The sequence below is a fragment of the Capricornis sumatraensis genome, chromosome 4 (assembly GCF_032405125.1).
Source record: "Capricornis sumatraensis isolate serow.1 chromosome 4, serow.2, whole genome shotgun sequence".
NCBI classification, from domain to species: Eukaryota; Metazoa; Chordata; class Mammalia; order Artiodactyla; family Bovidae; genus Capricornis; species Capricornis sumatraensis.
In genome coordinates, this window is record NC_091072.1 from 118,247,378 (window position 1) to 118,268,870 (window position 21,493).

Consider the following 21,493-nt stretch of genomic DNA (forward strand, 5'->3'; position numbering starts at 1 on the left):
GGGACTATCTCCACCTCCAGCTGACCCGCTTAGAGAAAGAAGCCCAGTCCTGACATTCCACGTCCTTCTTGACACAGTCCACTCTGTCTCAGGCTGCATGAAGGAAGACCTGTCACCAACACATCGTGAGTCCCTTGGCAAATCACTCCCCCCTCATTTCCATCTTCTCACCCCTCCAACCCCACACTCGCCAGCTTGCCTGCCTCATTCCCCTTCGTGCCGACAGCATGAGGTACAGTCCCAGAACAGACCAGTTGCTCAGTGCATGCTAGTCACACTCTGCTGCTGAGGGCCACGTCCAGGTGGCTTCTAGGATTCACTCACACTTCTAGGTTCTTCTGCCAGGGACACCTGCTACATCCAGCCGGGAGAAACGCGTTCTGCAAAGCCCAAATCTGGCACCACCTCCTCTGAGAAGCCCTCCGAGTCCACTGTTTCCTGTTCTGCTCTCGTGGTGCCTGGAAGAGGGGCCTAAGGTCATCCCTCAGCCACTCTGTCCGTGCCCTTCCCCCCACCCCTTTTGATCAGATCCCTCTAGACTGAGCCCTGCTGGCAGGGACGGAACTAGCACCTTTAGTCCCGGTGGCCCACAGGAGGAGGCCCAGCCTTGGTGGTCTCTGCCATAAGGTGGATACAGAAGTTCATGGGAAGGGCTGAGAGCACGCTGCCCTTTTCTACCTCGGCTTATCTCCACCTGACAACAGATTTTTTTCCTCTCCAAATGGAAGACTTGTATCAGAAACCAGTGTCCTGGAGACTCAGAGAAGTCTGCAACGGAGAGCTGGCCCTGCCTCCATTTGGTTCCTGAGCAAAGAGCCTCTGTGGGCGGGGCTGAGCGAGTGGCAGGCACTGTGCTCGCACCGTCCACGCCTTTCCTGTTGAATCTCACATCAGCTCTAGGAGTGCTGGCTCCGTTTCACAGATGAAGAAATGCAGCTCAAGTTCCCACAGTCTGAGAAGCCTGCAGCTGGACTGCTGGTGAACTTCTCGGTTTGCCTCAAGCAGAAGTGACTGCAGAGGACCTGGATGCCCCATGGAGGCCCCCCTGCCCTTCCCTCAGGGCGGCTTCACCCCAGGAAAAGTCCCTGGGCCATTATGGTCCCCTCCCCCCAGGTTGGAGGGAGGGACAGGAGATTATTCCATGAGGATAACCAACTGTAGTTTGGTCTTAAAGCCAACTGTTATGTATCTGATGTGTTTTGCATGTAAGGGAGCTGAGAGGAGGGAAGAGGTGGGAGCTTTGTTCCAGCAACTCAGGGACTTGTGTTTGGTGGGAGAATGTCAGCAGCTCACGTCCTGCAAACATTCATTTGACACTGTGTTCCCAGAGCTCAGGGCTCAGGCCAGGACAGACACCCCAGAGCCCAGACACAGAGGAGTCAAGGGGCAAACGGGCAGCTGCCCTGCCCACTGACCTGCACAAGTCTGCCTCTGACCCCACAGGAGCTGCTGGAACTCAAGGATGCCTATTCCCCAGAGCTCAGCGTCCTCTGGGGACAGCCAGCTCTGGGTGTCACACCTACAGGAGGGACACAGAGAGGAACAGCGGGAGGCAGGGGTTTTTCTGAAGGGAAAATCGGAGCACATTCACCCCTCCCACCTGCTCATTTTAAACCTCATGCAGAACTCCAGGAAGCAGCGGGGCGGGAAAGCCATGTGGGCCTCCCCAGGGGACACCTGCCTGGGTGAGGGCGGCCAGGCCCTGCTTCCTCAGTGCCTCCACACAGGACAGCTGGGGGCCCTGGGCTGGTGGTGGGCGTCCTGGGACTCACTTCCCAGCCAGGTAGCCCCTGCATCAGGCCTGGAAGCCAATGATGATGTCAGTGGTCTTTAGGTCCCACTCCTCTTCCAGGTGGGCTAGCACGGTAGCCCAAAGAAAGCCTTGCTCTGGCCCATGTGGTACAGGTTGCTCTCGATCTCCAGGGCCTTGATCTAGAAGAGGAGAGCTGGCCGCTGACCACATGCCACCCCAGCCACCACAGAGTCCTAGAGAAAGACCAAGGCCCTGGATCGGTCTTAATGCTCTGCACACAGACTTCTCCTGGTGCAGGGAAAGTGGGGTGAAGGGATGCCAGGAAGGGGGCATGTGGGGGCCAGCACGGGACTGGTAAGGAGTCAGACTTGCAGAGAAACACAGAACCTGGGCCCTGAAGGGATTTTACCTGCTGGCGTCTCTGTCCCTGTGCATTTCTAACAAAGGTGGCAGTGGATATTGGGGCTCTGGTACATTGCTGCTGCTGCTAAGTCGCTTCAGTCATGTCCAACTCTGTGTGACCCCAGAGACGGCAGCCCACCAGGCTCCCCCGTCCCTGGGATTCTCAAGGCAAGAACACTGGAGTGGGTTGCAATTTCCTTCTCCAGTGCATGAAAGTGAAAAGTGAAAGTGAAGTTGCTCAGTCGTGTCTGACTCCTAGCGACCCCATGGACTGCAGCCCACCAGGCTCCTCCATCCATGGGATTTTCCAGGCAAGAGTACTGGAGTGGGTTGCCATTGCCTTCAGTAATTAGAGAAAGTGTTTCTTTAAACAGGCAGTTTAAAGTCAAGAGGGGCTTCAACATACTTAGGAAGCTAAGGAGCGAAGCAAGGGAAGCCAAGAAAGTGGGGCCAGGTGCAGGATGGCACGCAAGGGCCACAAGTGGCTCGGGAGCAGCGCTGTGACAGGGCAAGTCTCTCAACAACTGTCATTGACGAGGAGGCTGGGCCCAGACTGGGTGTAACCCAGCATCCGAGTGTAACCAACTGTTAGACACTCTGTGCAAGCAACACAATTTGCTGAGAAGAACCAGATTTTGTCTAAGCCAGGCCCTCCACAGACTGAGGACACCCCCATTCAATTAGGTCCACGCCCTGGGATCCAGCCACTGGAGGCTGTGCGCCAGGCGGTGTGACCATGAGCTCATAGGTGGCCTTGGCCAAAGCTCGATGACGAAGTCAGCCTGCAGGGACACCCGGGGCGGGTGGCGGTGGGGCGTGGGGGATGGGTCAGACACAGGGAGCCTTTAAGCGCTCATTCCCTTTACCCCAACAATGTCATCTGCAGGGCCCACCCCCAGAAAAACAGCCTCAAAGATGAGGGGAAAACTTCATACGCAAATATGTTTACTGCCGTGTTATTTAAAATGAAGGAAGTTGCAAGACCCTAAATTGCAACAATATGGGCAGAGCGAACTTAGACATTTGCAAAGTGTTAGCCATTCACTTGTGTTCAAGTCTTTGTAAAGCCATGGACTGTAGCTCGCCAGACTCCTCTGTCCATGAAATTGTCCAGGCAAGAATGCTGGAGTGGGTTGCCATTCCCTTCTCCAGGAAGTCTTCCCAACCCAGGGATATGAACTCTCGCATTATGGGCAGACTCTTTAGGGTCTGGCCACCAGGCAAAGACCTTTTTAAAATATAGGGATGAACTGAAGTATGTACAGAAGAAATGACAAGATTTTTGAGATTTGCTTCTAGAAACATAGCTGCACTGTAGGGAGATGTCCAATAATCTCACTGGGGGAATTCTTTTACTTCTCTAAGTTTTACCCCATTTTCTGAATCTGAACCGTTAGTTGTAGTGTTTTCATAATGAAATATACAGCTTCTTTAATTATCAGGTTAAAGAACGGTTGGGCATAACACGTCTGCTGTCTTTCAAAAGCAATGTCCCTATCTTTGGAGGGAGGGCTCTGCCCAGACTCAGCAGTCATCACTGGTATGAGGTCCAGGACAGCACCCTTTAAAAAAGAACAAGTTAATGAGAACTTCCAGGCATTTCTGAGAAATGGGAGCAGGATCTTAAAGATGCCCAGCACCAAGGCATGAGAGAAACGCGAAACTATCAACAGAGGCTCTGCCCGGAGGCACTCAGGTCCTGTGTGGTAGGTACGTGTGTGCAGCACACATCCTGGCCACCTCTCCCCATGGGGGACAGGACAGCAGGTGGGGACAGACAGCGGCATGGTCTGGGCTCCCACGGGGGTGAGTACTCTGCGCTGGACCCAGGCTGAGCTGAGTTACAGAAACACCACATGCTGGCTTCACTTCCTCCTGGAACAGGACACCCTACGTTCTCCCGACCAATCAGCTCAACTTGGATCAGGGAGGAAGCTCAAGGCACCCAGAAGGCCCACCCAGGATGGCTTCCCAGGCAGGGCCTCAGCCACTCTCCTGGTCCCTGGGCCCAGCTTCCTCCTGTCCTCCATTGGGGTGACAGGCACCTGCTCTCAGAGGTGCAGTGAGGTTCTGATTAGGACCCAGGTGACAGTGCTGACACAGCGATGGCCCAGCCCAGGCTCCACAGGGGAGAATTTCCCCGCAGGAAAGAGGAACAGGGAGTGGGACCCAGTGAAGACTGGGATCGGGGGAGCAATGTTCCTGGGGGCCGGGGTCTCTACTGCACTCCCTGTTGCTGCACATACATAATATACATGCAGAGTACTGGGAAAGGAGCCTGATGGACCAGGAGAAGCACTGGCATCATGCTGGGGCCCTTCACCCCTGACATCCCTGCAGATGCAGCAGGTGGAGGTGATTCGTGTTTGTCTCCAGCTGGGGAAGTGGGTGGTGCACTTGCTGTTGTGTGTGGGGTGCTGGGACCCAGAACAGCGTGAGGAGAGTGTCTGTTGGTCTGGGCAGAGGGCACGTGTGCGTTCAGGAAGCACTCAGTCTGGAGCCTCTCTACCTGAGATTTTCCCCCAAGGTTCGGGTCCCTGTTACTCATTCATCTTCCTCATCCTTCAGCCTGAACTATTAGTCCAAGGATACTGTCCCCAGGCCCAAGTTATTCAGTCTCTTAGGAACTTGACACTGGGATTCCAGGTGTTTGGACCTAAGCCCCCTGCTCATGGGACCTCAGGGGACAGACTATGGGATCCTGGAGGGGGACATGTCCTTCTTCCTGTCCTCCCTGAACTGTGCACATTTGGGATTCTTTCTATCCTCTGACCTGGACTTCTTCCCTCTCAGTGCATCCTCTTCTGTGCTCACTTAGCCAGACGCGGTTTCTGTTGCTCAGAACCACAAGGATCTCACCTGACACAGGTCACCGTGGAATTGCATCAGCCGCACATTGAGCTCACTGGAGTCCAGCTCTAAGGGTTCAGGGGGAGATGGGGGTGGACACAGAATGGTTCTGTACCCAGTGCCAGAAACCCTGCCCAGAGAAGTCTGGGCAGGATGGGAATTCTTCAGGAACTGATGAAGAACCGATGAAGGAATGAGCTCACATTTCTGAAGGTCAGGCAGGCGATGGCCATGACTGCTGACATCTTCAAGAAGGAATGAGAGGACTGGTTGAAGCCTCAGGAAAACATGGGCTGAGAGGGAGTCAGAGGCACTGAGGAAAGTCTTCCGAGGGAGGTTTGGACAAAAGTGTGGAGAAGGCTCTGCAGCACATGTGGAGGGACTTAGGAGATGTCCTGGGATCATTTCCAGGTCCCAAGTCTCTGGCTTCCTATCCTGGGCTCCAGGTGTGGGAGACTGTTAGGTGCCCCCATGCTCCACACGTGGAAACGCAGAGAGTTGGTGCCCTGTGGAGCAAGCCCAAGGGGGTGAGAGCTACACCCAGATGCTCCCCTTTCCTCCCTGGAGAGGAGGAACCTGAGGCATCCCATTACAGCTCCTCAGAAGGTCGTGGCAGGTGCAATCCCAGATGGGTGACCAGGTCAGAACATGGCCTTGGATAGACTTTCTCTCCTTCCTGCCTACTTCCCCCAGCCCCTCAGTCCTGCTCCTGGGAATGGAGTGAGCCTGGCATCCAGCTCTGCCCTTGGGGGACCACAGGCTCCAGCAGGCTAGGCTGCAGGGAGGCTTTGAGTGTCTGTGCTCAGAGTCATAGGCAGCTGTGGAGGAGGGGAAGCAGGTAGGGGTAAGACCAATATTCTTAAGAGTCATTCTAGCTCTATGTGGGAAATAGACAGGTGAGGCAGGGCACTGCCCCCAGATAAGCACAGGAAAACTGTTCTGGAAGTTCCTGCAGGAGTCCTGGTGAAATGTGAAGGCTGCCTGGATGAGGTGTGTGCTCTCTCTCTCCCCTCTGTTTACGGCTGACCCCCACTCACACCTGCACACAAGCCCTCAGCTCTCAATCACCTTTGGGTGCCCCGTGTTCATCCTTGTCCCCAGGGCTGGAGGAGGAGCATCCCTGTGCTTAGCCCAAGTCAGACGACATGGGCGCCCCCGTGTGTCCCATGGGCCTGGGGGCTCCAGGGTCTGAGAGAAATGACTTTATGCGAGCCCAGAGGGCAGGCAGGAGGAGCTATGGAGGACGTGCGCCCTGAGACCTTGGGCGACAGGCTCCCGGGGAAGGAGGGCAGGCATCCGGAGCCCAGCTGAGCTCATCAGTCAATGCAAGCAAGCCATAGTAAGTCAGTTCATATTTATTGAACTAAGTCTGTGGAACACAATGTGGAGAGAGGCAGATGGTCCTAAATACCTTGTTCTGCTTCATCCCCAACTGAGGAGGAAATTGAGAGTCAGAGAGGCCTTGTCTGTTGACCCCAGGCTGGTTGATCCCCTTGACACACCGCATAGTTCCTTGACCTGTTGATGCCTTCTGCTTTCATCTTTGTTTCTGTTTTTCCCAAATCAATCCCTGTTCCTACACAACACTGGGAATTTCATGGGAATTTTGTCGGTCTCTCGGTGCACCCTGAACTCAAAGGGCACCAGGATGCTTGCCAGATGCTCCATCCACTGTGTTGCCACACCCCTGCCACCACCACCACCACTACCACCACGGTCATCAGGAAGCCACTGCCTGAAGCTCTACACAGACCGTTCTTCAGAGAAGATGCACAGATGGCTAGCCAGCATATGTAAAGAGGCTGAACACTGCTGAGTATTCAGTTCAGTTCAGTTCAGTTCAGTCGCTCAGTCGCATCCGACTCTTCACGACCCCATGGACCACAGCACGCCAGGCCTCCCTGTCCATCACCAACTCCCGGAGTCTACTCAAACTCATCTCCATTGAGTCAGTGATGCCATCCAACCAGCTCATCCTCTGTGTATGCTAATCAAAACTACAATAAGGGATCACCCCCTACCAATCAGAATGGCCATCAAGTAAAAGTCCTCAATCAGTACTGGAGATGATGTGGAGAAAAGGCAAGCCTCCTACACTGTTGCTGAGAATATAAATTGGTGTGGCCATTATGGAAAACAGTAAAGAAGTTCCTTAAAAACTAAAAATTGAGCTATCCTGTGATCCAGCGATCCCATTCAGGGCATATATTTGGAAAAGAAAAAGTTCCAATTGGAAAAGATACACACACCCCATGTTCATAGCAGCACTATTTACAATAGCCAAAACATGGAAGCAACCTAAATGTCCGTCAGCAGATGCAGGGATAGAGACAATGTGGTCCACACACACGGCGGAATATCACTCAGCCATAAAAAGGATGAAGAATGCCTTTTGTAGTGACATGCATGGATCTAGAGGTGATCATGCTCAAAGAAGTAAGTCTGGCAGAAAAGACAGATGTGTAATATCACTTGCATGGGAATCTAAGAAGGAGTCTAGGTGGTTGCCTGGTGCTCTAGTGGCTAGAATTTGGTGGGTTTAGCTGCTATGGCCACGTTTATCCCACACTGGGGATCTGAGATCCCACAAACTGCTAGGCATGGCCAAAAACAAAGAGTCCAAATGAACTTATGAACAAACCAAGACAGACTCATAGTCATAGAAAACATAACTTGTTACTAAAGAGGGAGAGGGGTAAACTAGGAGTATGGGATTAACAGATGCACACTACCATACATAAAATAGATTAAAAAACAAGGACTTTATGTATAACACAGGGAATAATAGCCAGTATCTTATAATAATCTGTAATGAAAAAATTAAAAAGAATATAGATATATACACAGATTATGTATAACTGAATCACTTCGATATTCACCTGAACTAACAGAATATTGTAAATCAACTCTACTTCAATTAAAGAAGCAAGCAGACAAAAGAAGCCACAGCCTACTTAAGATAAAATGCTGGGTTCAAAGGCGAGTTGTTGGAGAAGTCGGGCTAGAGGCCACCGCCAGGGGGAGACTCTTCTTGCAGGGGCATCGGACCCGGGAAGGGCGAGAGAGCAGCCCCTGCCACTTCTCCTGGATCCCAACCGTCCTGCCTCTCTGCCTATCCCCCATTTTCAGCCCTTCCGTATTTCTGTGTCTCGTTGCTAGTTCCCCTGCTGCTGCTACTAAGTCACTTCAGTCGTGTCTGACTCTGTGCGACCCCATAGACGGCAGCCTGCCAGGCTCCCCCATCCCTGGGATTCTCTAGGCAAGAACACTTAGTGGGTTGCCATTTCCTTCTCCAATGCATGAAAGTGAAAAGTGAAAGTGAAGTCGCTCAGTCGTGTCCGACTCTTGGAGACCCCATGGACTGCAGCCCACCAGGCTCCTCCATCCATGGGATTTTCCAGGCAAGAGTACTGGAGTGGGGTGCCATTGCCTTCTCCTACTTCTCCCGTTAATCTGCACCATGTCATCTTTAGTTCAAAGCACGTGGCTTCTGAAGGGAAGGGAGTTAGGGGGAGAATGGATACATGCATGTGAATGGCTGCGTCCCTACACTGTTCACCTGAAACTATCACAGCACTGCTAATCGACTATTCCCCAATACAAATAGAAAGTTCATAGTGTGAAAAAAATAAGAGGTTTCTCCCTTGCCCTCGCCCATTCTGCAGTCCCCCTTCCTCTCTTAATCCAGGCTCCTCCTCTCTCCCCATCTATCACCTACATTCACCCCTCCCCTCCTGGGCTCAGCTGCAGAAATGCCAGTTTCCTAACCCTCAGCTCCAACAAGTTTGTCTCACTCTCCTTTCTTCCCTGAGAATGTGCCTCCGCACCTGGACCCTGAATGTGTCCCTGCACCCTCACTCTCTGGGGGTGGTGGAGTGGGCTCCTCTTGCAGACGCCTGTAGATCTGGGTGAGCTCCTCCAGCTTCCTCTCCAGCTCCCTGGCCCGCTGCCGCAGGGTTTCAGCCGATGCTGCCTTTGCACCATTGTGCAGGTGCACTGACTCCTTCACCAGGAAGCCCACATCCACCAGGAGGAAGAGCCCTGCAGTGGCCGCCCCCGCGATCCGGGCTCCTTTGGTAACTGCCAAAGCCGAGCCTTTGAAACCTGCCTCTACCTGCTGGATGGCTGGGGCTGCGATTCTCCCAGGGCTCAGGTAGACGTTTGCACTGACCTGAGAGTCAGGGTTGGCTTCACCTGTCTCCATGGAATGTATATTTATTTCAAGGTGTTTCTCGGCTTCTGCCAATTTCTCTGTTGTGGGAACAATTTGGGGGTTGCTCTTGAATACCTCTAGGAGCACCTTCCACTTCTTGACACCAATTGACATCAATTGACTGGCTTTGTTTTTTGCTGATGATCTACTCACATGCTCCACGATGCTGGTGGACACAGCGGTCACAGCAGCCGCTGCTCCCAGCCCTATTCCAGTGGCTGAGAGTGCCACACTGGCCCCCGCTGTCACGGGTGCCAGAGCCAGGCCGAGGATGGTCAGGGCGCCAGATAAAGTGCCGGTGCTGCGGGCCACCACATTGGAGATGGTACAGTCCCTGGGACTTTTCCAACACTGTCTGCAAGCTCCCGGAGCTTGCTTTTGAGCTCCACCAGTGGCTGTGTCACCCGAGGAAACTTCTTCAGAAACCTCTTCCTATCCAGCTGCTCTTCTGGGAGCGTTTCTTGCTCCTTCCCAGCCAAGTATCTTTCCAGTTCATTCAGATATTCGTGTAGTGCATTCATGTCTTCCCTGTAACAATGAAGGTCAAGGGGTTAGAAAGGCAGTTTGCTTGTCTGTAAAATAGGTTCAAAAACGTCTGTTCTGCATAAATACAGAGAGAGTGCTCTAAATCAATTAGAAAAGAAATCTACAAAAGTAAAATTTCCTCTTTCAACATTAAACACAGGTTTTATACCTTGTAGATGCTCCATATACTTCTTCAATCCTCTAACAGATAAACAAAAGTCACCTTAGGATACGCGTAACTCAAGAGAGATATTTGATGGAATTCCCTGGTGATCCAGAGGTTATGACTCTGCACTCCCACTGCCTCGGGCATGACTCAGTCCCTGGTCAGGGACCAAGGATCCCACGAGCCACATTGCTCAGTCAAAAGAAAAAAAACAAAAACGCATTTGGTAGGGATGTCTCAGAGGCAGGGCGTCACCAGCACTTCGAAAGAGTTGGTGAGTGGGAACTCCACAGAGAAACAAAGAGAAGAGGGATTAGAGCAGAAAGCCTGCATTCAAGGGCCTCAGTGTGTATTGAGGGGTCAACCTGATCTTTGCCCTTGGCTACTGGGAAGTGGTCCCTAAGCCCTAGAATATTCTGGTTGATATGAGTGTCCTTGTCTGCCTGGGCCTTTTGGCCACTGTTCAGTCTGACTAGGAGACATGTGATGGGGCCTCTGGAGGAGCTGGACTCTAGGACATTAGTCTGACCTCAGGGAGGCGCTGGAGACCACAAGTCAGGATAATTTTTTTTTTTAATGGGTGAGTGTCCCTGGCAGGCAGTGTTCCGTTGTCCCTGCCATACCCCGAGTTCCAGAACAGTAACGCATCCTGGAGACAATAGAAGCTTCGGGTGTGAAATCCGCCCAGACTCTGCCCTATGGAAAGAGTCTGATGGAAACCCACAGGCTTCCTGAATACACTGGGATCAGGATGGTTCTCAGTGAGTCCTGTCTGCTCTATAGAGAATTCTCAAACCTGAGGGTGGTTTTGGGGATCCCCTAAATTTGCCATTGGTTCAAATGAAAGCATAATCCTGGGCACTGTGCCCTCATCCTTCGCAGATTAGCTGTCTCTGTGACTTAGAATTTGTAGAGAAAAAAAAAAAAAAGCCCAAAGTCAGAACTAGAAGGCGCCTTTACAGTCCTTTAGTCTGCCATCTGCTGTCTTCTAAGGCTTGTGTCCTTGGCCTTCCCAGCAGCAGGTCTTTGAGTCTGTCCACTGCCCCAGCTGCCTGGAGATCAGGAGATGTGTTGCTGGTTCCCCTTGTCTCTGCAGCCCACCTCACTAACCCCTGACCCGCACTCAGCACCCCTGACCTCTCGGGTGTCACAAGTTAATTTGTGACAGCCTTGTAAGCCTGCATCCCAAGGATGCATAGTCCATCAGGTTGAATTACTATTCCCATTGGATACATGTAGATCTGAAACTCTAACACATAAGCCCAGAACCCAGGAGCTGGGCAGCGCTAGATCCAGGATCTAGCCCTTGTGGAATTTTGTGGATCCTCTAAAGGTTCGAGACTTGAGGAAACGCCCATCTGAACAGCTGAGCCTGAGGAGACCAGCACTTGCACCGCGGGTGGAGGAAGTGCTTTCCTCATCAGTGGGGAAGTGCGAGGCTCCTCAGAATCCCTCAAATGACACGCAATCACAGCCACTTACTGTGACCCTGGAGGGCTCACTGAGCCACATGGCCTTCCACTGTCAGGGAGACTCCATGGAGATTAGAAGAGGGTCCCAGATGGAGTGAGAACCCAGGTCCAGGCAGGGTGTGCAGACACGGTCACCCAGGGCCCTCTAGCCCAGCATGAGGGGATCCCATCAGGGAGGGAAGAAATGTCCCCCCTCCCACTCAGGGGACCTCTGCTAGGGTCACAGTCTCTTCAGGACCGTGTCCTCGGGGCCCACTCTCCCCACTCTAGTCCCGGTCCTGCTGCCCAAGCCCGCCTGCTCGTCCTCCAGCCTGGACCCTCTGCTCCACCCTGACCCTGGGTCTGACCCTGGTCCAGGCCTCCCTGGGCCTTTGGACGAGATGATTGCACTTGGTTCCCCATCTCTGACCCTGTAGTTCACTCTGAGGCCATCACCATAGTCCATCAGATTGAATTTACTATTCCCATTGAAGTGAAGTGAAGTGAAGTCGCTCAGTCGTGTCCGACTCTTTGTGACCTGATGGACTATAGCCCACCAGGCTCCTTGGTCCATGGGATTTTCCAGGCATGAATACTGGAGTGGGTTGCCATTTCTTTCTCCAGGGGATCTTCCCGACCCAGGGATGGAACCCAGGTCTCCTGCATTGCAGGCAGACGCTTTACCATCTGAGCCACCAGGGAAGCCATGAAAATCTGAAACTCTAACACATAAGCCCAGAGCTGAGGAGCCGGGCAGGGCTAGATCCAGGATCCCACCAGCTCCGCCCAGTTCTTCTCCAGCCTCTCTGCTTTATGGGCCAGCAGGATCCTGCAGGCTTGGTACAGTTCCCAAGATGGGGACTAGAAAGGCTTTATCTAGGCAGAAGCCAGAGTAACACAAACGATGGCGTCAGGATTTCCTGACTTGCCCCAAAGGAAATTCTGCTTGGTTCTCATCACCAGAGAGAAAATTCTTCCCAACGAGCTTTTTAAATGTTAATATTGATTGAGTACCTACTCAGTGTCAGTCATCGTTGCTTGCATGATCTCAGTATCCTCACAATAAAACTGAACAGATGAGGAAGCTAACGCAGAGAATAGCTCGGTAATTTGTCCAAGGTCACATAACCTGCCCCTTCCTTGCAGGTTTCATCTTTTCTCAACCTGAGGTTGTTCAATGCCAGCAAATGCCATGGAGGAAACATTCTTCATGAGATGTTGAGAAGGAACATCTTCAACGTGCACCATAGGGTCCTGCTTGGAGGAGGTGTGCCTGCTAGCACAACTCTAGTCTGGTGCTACGGGGTGTGGGTGACCTTCCTGACACACCAATACAGCTGTACAGGTTACCTGGACAAACCAGCATTAGCCTCAATTTTCTCCAGGAATTCAGTCAGCAGGAGAAGCAGTTCCTCTCTGCTCAGTATGTCCCAGAGACACTCAGCAACATCCTCAAAAAAGATCTCAATATCTAGATGAAAGGAAAGGGAATGAGGTTAGAAGAGTTTGTGAAGAGAAAAAGGGAAAGTGTTAGTCGCTGAGTCTTATTTGACTCTTTGTGACCCCGTGGGCTGTAGCCGGCTCCTCTGTCCATGGGGTTCTTCAAGCAAGGATACTGGAGTGAGTAGCCATTGCCTCCTCCAGGGGATCTTCCCAACCTAGGGATAAAATCCAGATCTCCCACATTGCTGGCAGATTCTTCACTGTCTGAGTCACTGGGAAAGCGCAGGAGATTTTGTGGTGGATCATAAATGGTATTGGGAAGCTTTTTTTTTTTTTTTTTAACCCTGTGTAACCTGGGGGAGGGCTCACAGATTTTGGCAATCCACTCTAGAACAGGTATCTAGATAACCATGGCGACAGAAGTTGAAGAGAGCTATTGAGTGTTTGAATTGGGTGGACCCGAAGTGCTGAAACTCCAGCTGGATGTTGCTGTACCAATTCTGAAAGACCACCTGGTTCCCCAAAGTCCAAGCATGTGGTATAACCCAGTGGACGCATATATCCGCTCCTGCACTCACAGTATAAAACCACTTCTACCTTCTACTCCTAGCTGAGATGTGGCTGGGATAGTAGAAGCTGCTGGAGAGATTGTACCTGCTTGCAAGAAAGGTGATATTCACTACCAGGACGGTCTCTGGGGGCAACACCAGTTTGCTCTGGGAGCCCTTCACACTGTTTACACACTTCCCCCAAAAAACTGGACTTTAAACAAGAAGCTGCCACCAGCATCTCATGTTATACTGCTTATCGAGTCTGCTCCGCAGTGCCCGTGAAAGCTGGAGGAAGTGTTCTGGGGCAGGTGGAGGAGCTGGAAGAGCAGCATGCCACATGGTTAGAGCTTACGGCTTAAAGATTTTGGGCACAGCCACTACTGAGGAAGGACAAAAGATTGCTTTCCAAAATGAAGCCCACAAAGTGTTTAATCACAAAGAAGCTAATAATATTGATAAAACTAAGAAATCTGTCAGTGAAGAAAGAGTTGATGTGATTATTGAAATGTTTGCTAATGTCAAATTTAGCAAATATTTAAATTTTTTGTCACATGGAGGACGAGTAATAGTTGTTGGCTGCAGAGGTCCTAGTAAAATAAATCCACAGGATCCATGACAAAGGAATCTAGCATAAGAGGAGTAGCTCTCCCTTCAACCTCCAAGGAGAAATTCCAGCATTTTGCAGCAGCCCTCCAAGCCGGAATGAATTGGTTAGTTGAGACTAGTAATAGGTCCCCGGTATTCACTGGAGAAGGGGGCCCAGGCTCATGAAGATATCATTCACAGCAGTGGGGCCACAGGAGAAATGATTCTCCTCTTAAAATCATTAATCCCTCCATTGATTTCCTGTGTAATTAAGAGGTTTCTTACCTTAGTTTTATGTACACTGCATTTGCTCTGCTTAGCAATCATTTGATTCAGTGAGTTTCTTCCATTTAAAAAGATATTTATCTTAGGATTCATAGGCGTTGGAATGCAGTTTATTTTAGAGCTGGGAATATTCTTATGCCTTCTACCTCTCATCAAGGAATAGTAGGAAATAGGATGTTAGTGGTCACTTGGCTTTGGAGGACGTTACAGAAATTCCTAACCAATGCTTATCATGAATTCCATACCTTTGACTAAAACATGCTAGTTCAAAATAGGACTCTTGATTCCCAAGCCTAGTTCTCTTTACAAAGGTTCTTTAGTCTCTGATTAGCCCAGAACTATACTGGACTCTGACGATTCTCTGAACTAAATGAGACCCTTTTCTAAACTAATCTCATCTAGATCTACAGGTGTCTCAGAAGGACAAGATAAACCATGTCCAGAGAAATCTGTTAGTTTTCCAATATTCCCCAGTATTTTATGCTATCACTAGGTTAGTTACTAGCTACCAATGACCCATGTACTCTCTGAGGACATCAGCCTTCTCTCTGGTGGAATATGATACTAGGTGCGTAGTTGGGCTTTCCAGGAGGCGCTGGTGGTACAGATTCTGCCTGCCAGCGCAGATGTAGGAGATGTGGGCTTGACCCCTGGGTCAGGAAGATCCCCTGGAGAAGGGCGTGGCAATCCACTCCAGTATTTATGCCTGGAGAATCCCAAGGACAGAGGGGCCTGGCGGGCTACATACAGTACATAGGGCTACAAAGAGTCGCACAGGATGAAGTGACTTAGCACATCAGGTGCATGGTTTCCACATATATACGCACTGATTGGTTCAACTTGTTTCTAGCCGCATGAAGGCTTTCAAGTTACAAATGGCACATGCCACAGCCTTCTCCAACTATTACTTGGGGCCTCCTGGATCAAAGATCCTCAATATGAGGGTAAGCAGAACATGCTGCCTCAACAATTTAGGGTCTGTGTCCCTGGCCAGCTCAAAGCAGTCTGAAAAGAATTGCCACCTTTTTCCCTAGTAGCCATATTCTCCTAAATGAGAAGGGGAGAAACAAAGGATTACAGTCAGGGAGGAAGGACAGGGGTCCCCACGTGGCAGGAGGAAATAAACTGCGAGTGGCAGACGTTTCCCCCTTATCTACATGAGATTAAAAGGCTCCTGGTAATCCTGTGTTGCCATGACGCTACCTGGTGCCCCCTGAACTTAACTTTTTCTCAGACCTTGAGCTAACCAATGTGTATTTCTCATGGAAATGTTTTTCTTAAGCTGTGTTATTGAAACTATTCATTTGCTTGGAAATCTGCCTTTCTTCAAGATTCATGTCAATTGTTTTATGGCCGGAGGTGCCATTCTATCTCAAAATGCACGTTGTGGGAGAGGAGCCTGGTACAGCACTCTCTGTCTGAGGCATTTCTTTTATCCGATCAGCAGCTTGCTATCAGGTATATAATGCCTTGCTAAAAACTAGCAAGGGGGCACTCTTTCTGTCCCCTTTTGAAGTCCTTGTTAGAAGCTTTCTCTACCCCGTTTACACTTTAATAAAACTCTACTACAAAAAAGCTCTGAGTGATCCAGCCTTGTCTCTGGCTCCAGGTTGAAGTCTTCTCTTTGGAGGCCAAGGATACCAAATTCGCTCACAACTCATGGAAGTAACCTTTCAGAATTGCATCTATGTGTGACAGGGATCGTATATTTTTATTTAAATTAATAAACAAAGTTTATGCCTTAAGAATGATCTGCTTTTGTTATCATAATATGATAACTGTAACAAATTCTAGAGCAAAATTTTAAAAAAATGCTATTTAGCATAAATTGTTGAAATTCATCTTCCTGAGTAGCGATCACCTGGGCACTGTTGGTAGAGTCACCGGGGGTTATGGATGGAACTGCTTTTCCCACCATCACCCTCCAATTCATATGTTGAAGCTTTAACCCCCAGTGACTGTATTTGAAGACTGGGCCTTTAAAGAGGCAATTGAGGTAAAATGAAGTCATAAGTGTGAGCCCCTAATCCAATAAGAGTGTTGTCTTTATAAGAAAAGAAGACACCAGATTCTCTCTCTTCCTGCCCCCTCCTCCAGAGGAAAGGCCACGTGAAGACACAGTTAGAGGGCAGCTGGGAATTGCAAGCCAGGCGGAGAGGTCTCACCAGAAACCGCCACTACCTTGATGATCTTGGGCTTCCAACCCTCCAGAATCATTATCTAATCCTGGGATTTAGACGTCTTCAGAAATCTACAATTTTAATTTTTAGAAAGAGAATGAGGGCTTTCTAGGGTGTTACAATGGTAAAGAATTCGCCTGCCAATGCAGGAGACACAGGAGTCGTGGGTTTGATCCCCGGGTTGGGAAGATCACCTGGAATAGGAGATGGTAACCCACTCCCAGTATTCTTGCCTGGAAAATCCCAAGAACAGAGGAGTCTGGCGGGCTACAGTCCATGAGGTCGCAAAGAACTGAAGATGACTGAACCAATGAGCACGTGCACACACTCACAGAGAAAGAATCCAGGCGTGTGTGACTTGTGAGTTTCTGCTGCCAGCAGAGACTGGCAGCACCCTGCACATGCGTGCTCCGTGTTTTGGCAGTGAAACAAAAGAATATTCACATGAAATGGGGTAAATAATGTAATGAAAATAACTAACCTCGGATCAGTACAGGGCAAGATCACTGCTCAAATGAGTGACCAAAATCCCTGTGTGATTTCAGGGATCTAGAGGTTACGGAACTGAAGGTAAGACATAGGCAACTAGGAGATATATATATATGGGAGGGGCTGGGACACGATGTAAGATGTGTTTCCTGGTACATGAACACATGGAGGCATTATTCTTATTTCACAGAAGAAGAACGTGAGACTCAGACAGGAGAAGGGACAGCCCAAGGCCAGTGAGCAGAAAGCTCAGAGGTGGAACCCAAGGTCAAGTGTCAGACACTTCTTGGACATGACTTTGAATCCCCCTTAATTTAAACCTGTGATTTCTTCATTCTGCGACATAGGGATTTTTCCAACTAAATTTTGGTAGTGAGTACGCTGCAGCTGGAGGAGAGCATGGCAACCCACTCCAAAATTCTTCCCTGGAGAATTCCATGGACAGAGGGGCCAGGTGGGCTGCAGTCCATGGGGGTTGCAAAGAGTCAAAACGATTGAGCATCTAAGCACAGACTACAGCAGCACACTGCAGCATACACAGAAGTAGAAGTGCAGCGTTGTTCACAAGAAACTTCTAGAACATGATAAACCAATGTTACCTAATTTTCAAAAAGGGTTTAGGACCACCCACCATTGAGTAAGACCACTATGTGAGAGGATCCTAATCGCAGACACTCAGAATGGGCAGGGGAGGGGATCAACCAGCTGAAGGAGAGGTGGAGCCAGATGTGACCCTGTGAACAAACCTGTCACCCCTCCCCTCCAGGTGGGAGGTGGCAAAGGCAGACGAGGGTTCAGTTCACCGTCCGCTGAGTCTTGCAGGGTGGCTGGGCAGGCGGCAGGGTGAGAGCTGAAGGAATGGTGTCTGTGGTGGTGCCCCAGGCTCTGGGAGCAGGAGGAGGCTCAGGCCAAGGGAGACGGCAGGAGGAGCTCCAGGGATGCTGGGGGACCCCCCTTGCTGCCCTGCCTGGCCTTGGGGACTCCCTCTGCTCTCCCCCTCCCCATGGGCTGTCCTGGCCTCACATCTGAGTCACTAGCAAGAGGGTAGTGGGGGAGGAAGTGATCACTTTGAAAGTGGCTCCCCAAGGAGAGGACTGGGAAAGAGGATCTGTGGACACACCCCCATTGGGGGAACTTCACGTGGCCCCTCTGGGGAGCTCCAGGATGCATATCCATCCTCTTCTTGGTTCTTGATTCCTCTGTATGTTAACTCTGCCTGGAGCCACCACCCTCAATTCTAGGTCACAAGTAGGAACTGCCCAGAGAAGAGGCAGCCGATTGCCTGGGGGGTAGATGTTAAAGCTCGTGGTGGCAGCAGCAGGGTTTCACAGATGTCCCTTCACCTCTTTGCCTGAATCAGGCTTGAAGGAGGTGTGGCTTCACCCTTGAGGATGAGAAAACGGATGGTGGGCTCCATCACCAGTGAGCAGTGGCTGCAGAGAGCAGTGAGGGGCAATGTCTCTGGTGGGTTCCCCTGGGACGGCCACCAGTGCCACAATGGACTTAACCCAGCATGGTTCTCTGTCTCCTGGGCTCTGCTGGCCACTGGTTAAGGAAAGTCACTCACCTCCCACCAGCTCCCTCCAAGCCAGAGTCCTGTTGGGGCACAAGGAGAAGGTAATCAGAGAGGAGACAGCCATCTGTGAAGTCACAGGAGCAATAAAATCAAGAACTGATAGGAAGGAATACTCTGGAAATTCCACGAGGTTGGGGACATTTTGTTTATTCTTCGGTAATGACTAATACTGATCCAGAGTTTATGACATGCAGGCTCCTGAAATTTACCAGAACTTCCATTAGTCCAAGTTTCCATGCTGGTCCCAGAGCCTGGACTTGAACTCAAGCCTTTCTCATCCAAATCCCAGGTTTGTGATGACTATGCTCTACTCCCTTTAAAGTGGGCTTCCCAGGTGACCCAGTGGTAAACAATCTGCCTGCCAAGGCAGAAGATGCAAGAGACACAGATTGGATACCCGAGTTGAGAACTCAGATCCCCTGGAGGAGGAATTGGGACCCACTCCAGTATTGCCTGGACAGAGGAGCCTGGTGGGCTACAGTCCCCAGTTCACAAAAAGGGACTGAGCTCGCACTCCCTTTAATATAGAAAAATATCTGTTTGTGGGTAGCTGTTAGTTGGCAAGTGACTCTTTTTATTGCCAAATGATAACTCCCTTCCTTTGCTTGAGCCTCTGCCTTGATAAAGTTCCTGCTCTATCAGGAACACAGCTCCCACAGCCCACATCCTCCTTGTTTCTGCAAGAGCCTTTATGCCACAAGGGCCTGGAGTACCCCCAGCCCTGCCCTGGATGCTCTGAACCTGGATGGGGCCAAGTCCTCTCTACTGTCCTCTGCTGACTGTTGAACTTTAGCTTGTTTCTAATTGTTTATGTAAATAATAGTGTAAGCAACATTCTTCCTATATAAAACTTTGCTTGCATTCTTTTTTTCTATGTCAGATCTTATTATTCCCAAATTAAGTGAAAGGGAATATACTTCCTCAAGGGCAATGAGGTCCTTGTTTCATCTACTCTGATCTCTAATTCTCTTCGGGCTCCTTTCTAGAAAGTTCCATGTGTGTTTCATTGGGAATGGGACTTAATCTTCACCACTCTCTTAGAGGTTTGTACCTTCATCTTGCTTGGTGGAAGGAAAACCCAACTAGCTCCCAGGCCCCAGAGAGGGAAACGAGGCTCTCAAGGAAAAATGACCAAGACGGAGATGGGAGAGACAACAAAGGACCTAAACCAAAAAGAAACAGGAGTCAAGAAAAGAATTGACAACCGAATGTATTTACACACAGACTTCTCCAGTTAGCATTTCAAATGAAATAGCTACCAGTTAACTCCAACCCTTTGTACTGTGTCTATGCTCCCACAGTTCTCTTTAAGCTGCAATTCTGGAAGCTCTGGCGGCAGCATAAGATATAAATCTCCTAAGAGAGAGATACTATTAAACCTTTTGGTGGTCATTTTTTCTACAAACAAATGGACAATTCTAACCCTGTTACCCATTTCGGTTTCCCTGGGGCTCAGTCAGGAGAGAATCCACATGCAATGAGGGAGATGTGGGTTTGATCCCTGGGTTGGGAAGATCCCCTGGAGGAGGGCATGGTAATCCACTCCAGTATTCTGGCTTGGCAAACCCCCACGGACAGAGGAGCCTGATGGGCTGCAGTCCGTGGGGTCTCATGGGACCCTGTCTCTTCTCTGCTACTCCTCCTGTCCAGGACCAGCAGGGCACCATCTGCCCTCCTGGATACAGCCTAGCTGAAATATGAGGTGTTCAGTTAAGTTCAGTCCAGTCACTCAGTCGGGTCCAATTCTTTGCAATCCCATGAATCCCAGCACGCCAGACCTCCCTGTCCATCACCAACTCCCAGAGTTCACTCAAACTCATGTCCATTGAGTTGGTGATGCCATCCAGCTATCTCATCCTCAGTCGTCCCCTTCTCCTCCTGCCCCCAATCCCTCCCAGCATCAGAGTCTTTTCCAATGAGTCAACTCTTCGCATGAGGTGGCCAAAGTACTGGAGTTTCAGCTTCAGCATCAGTCCTTCCAAAGAACACCCAGGACTGATCTCCTTCGATTGGATTGGTTGGATCCCCTTGCAGTCCAAGGGACTCTCAAGAGTCTTCTCCAACACCACAGTTCAAAGCATCAATTTTTTGGTGCTCAGTTTTCTTCACAGTCCAACTCTCACATCCTTACCTGACCACAGGAAAAACCATAGCCTTGACTAGACAGACCTTAGTCGGCAATGTCTCTGCTTTTGAATATGCTATCTAGGTTGGTCATAATTTTCCTTTCAAGGAGTAAGCGTCTTTTAATTTCATGGCTGCAGTCACCACCTGCAGTGATTTTGGAGCCCCCCAAGGTTGTCTGACACTATTTCCCCATCTATTTCCCATGAAGTGATGGGACCGCATGCCATGATCCTCGTTTTCTGAATGTTGAGCTTTAAGCCAACTTTTTCACTCTGCTCTTTCACTTTCATCAAGAGGCTTTTTAGTTCCTCTTCACTTTCTGCCATAAGGGTGGTGTCATCTGCATATCTGAGGTTATTAATATTTCTCCCAGCAATCTTGATTCCAGCTTGTGGTTCCTCCAGCCCAGCGTTTCTCATGATGTACTCTGCATAGAAGTTCAATAAGCAGGGTGACAATATACAGCCTTGATGTACTCCTTTTCCTATTTGGAACCATTCTGTTGTTCCATGTCCAATTCTAACTGTTGTTTCCTGACCTGCATACAGATTTCTCAGGAGGCAGGTCACGTGGCCTGGTATTTCCATCTCTTGAAGAATTTTCCACAGTTTCTTGTGATCCACACAGTCAAAGGCTTTGGCTTAGTCAATAAAGCAGAAATAGATGTGTTTCTGGAACTCTCTTGCTTTTTCCATGATCCAGCAGATGTTGGCAATTTGATCTCTGGTTCCTCTGCCTTTTCTAAAACCAGCTTGAACATCAGGATGTTCGCGGTGCACGTATTGCTGAAGCATGGCTTCGAGAATTTTGGGCATTACTTTGCTATCATGTGAGATGAGTGCAATTGTGCAGTAGTTTGAGCATTCTTTGGCATTGCCTTTCTTTGGAACTGGGATG

At 50.0% G+C, this 21,493-nt stretch overlaps 1 protein-coding gene and 1 pseudogene across 1 annotated transcript; one reads left to right on the forward strand and one right to left on the reverse strand.

Annotated features, from left to right (window-relative positions):
* Nucleotides 1–1,857: 1,857 nt before the first annotated feature.
* Nucleotides 1,858–20,630, reverse strand: LOC138078713 (apolipoprotein L2-like; the record flags this gene model as incomplete). The annotated part of the gene is given in 6 exon segments (XM_068971486.1): nucleotides 1,858–1,932; nucleotides 5,015–5,073; nucleotides 8,864–9,556; nucleotides 9,559–9,746; nucleotides 12,711–12,831; nucleotides 20,606–20,630. Coding segments are annotated over 6 exon segments (1,161 nt in total), but the record flags the coding sequence as incomplete, so codon positions are not given.
* LOC138077978 (zeta-crystallin pseudogene) lies at nucleotides 13,214–15,893 on the forward strand (annotated as a pseudogene).
* Nucleotides 20,631–21,493: the final 863 nt, after the last annotated feature.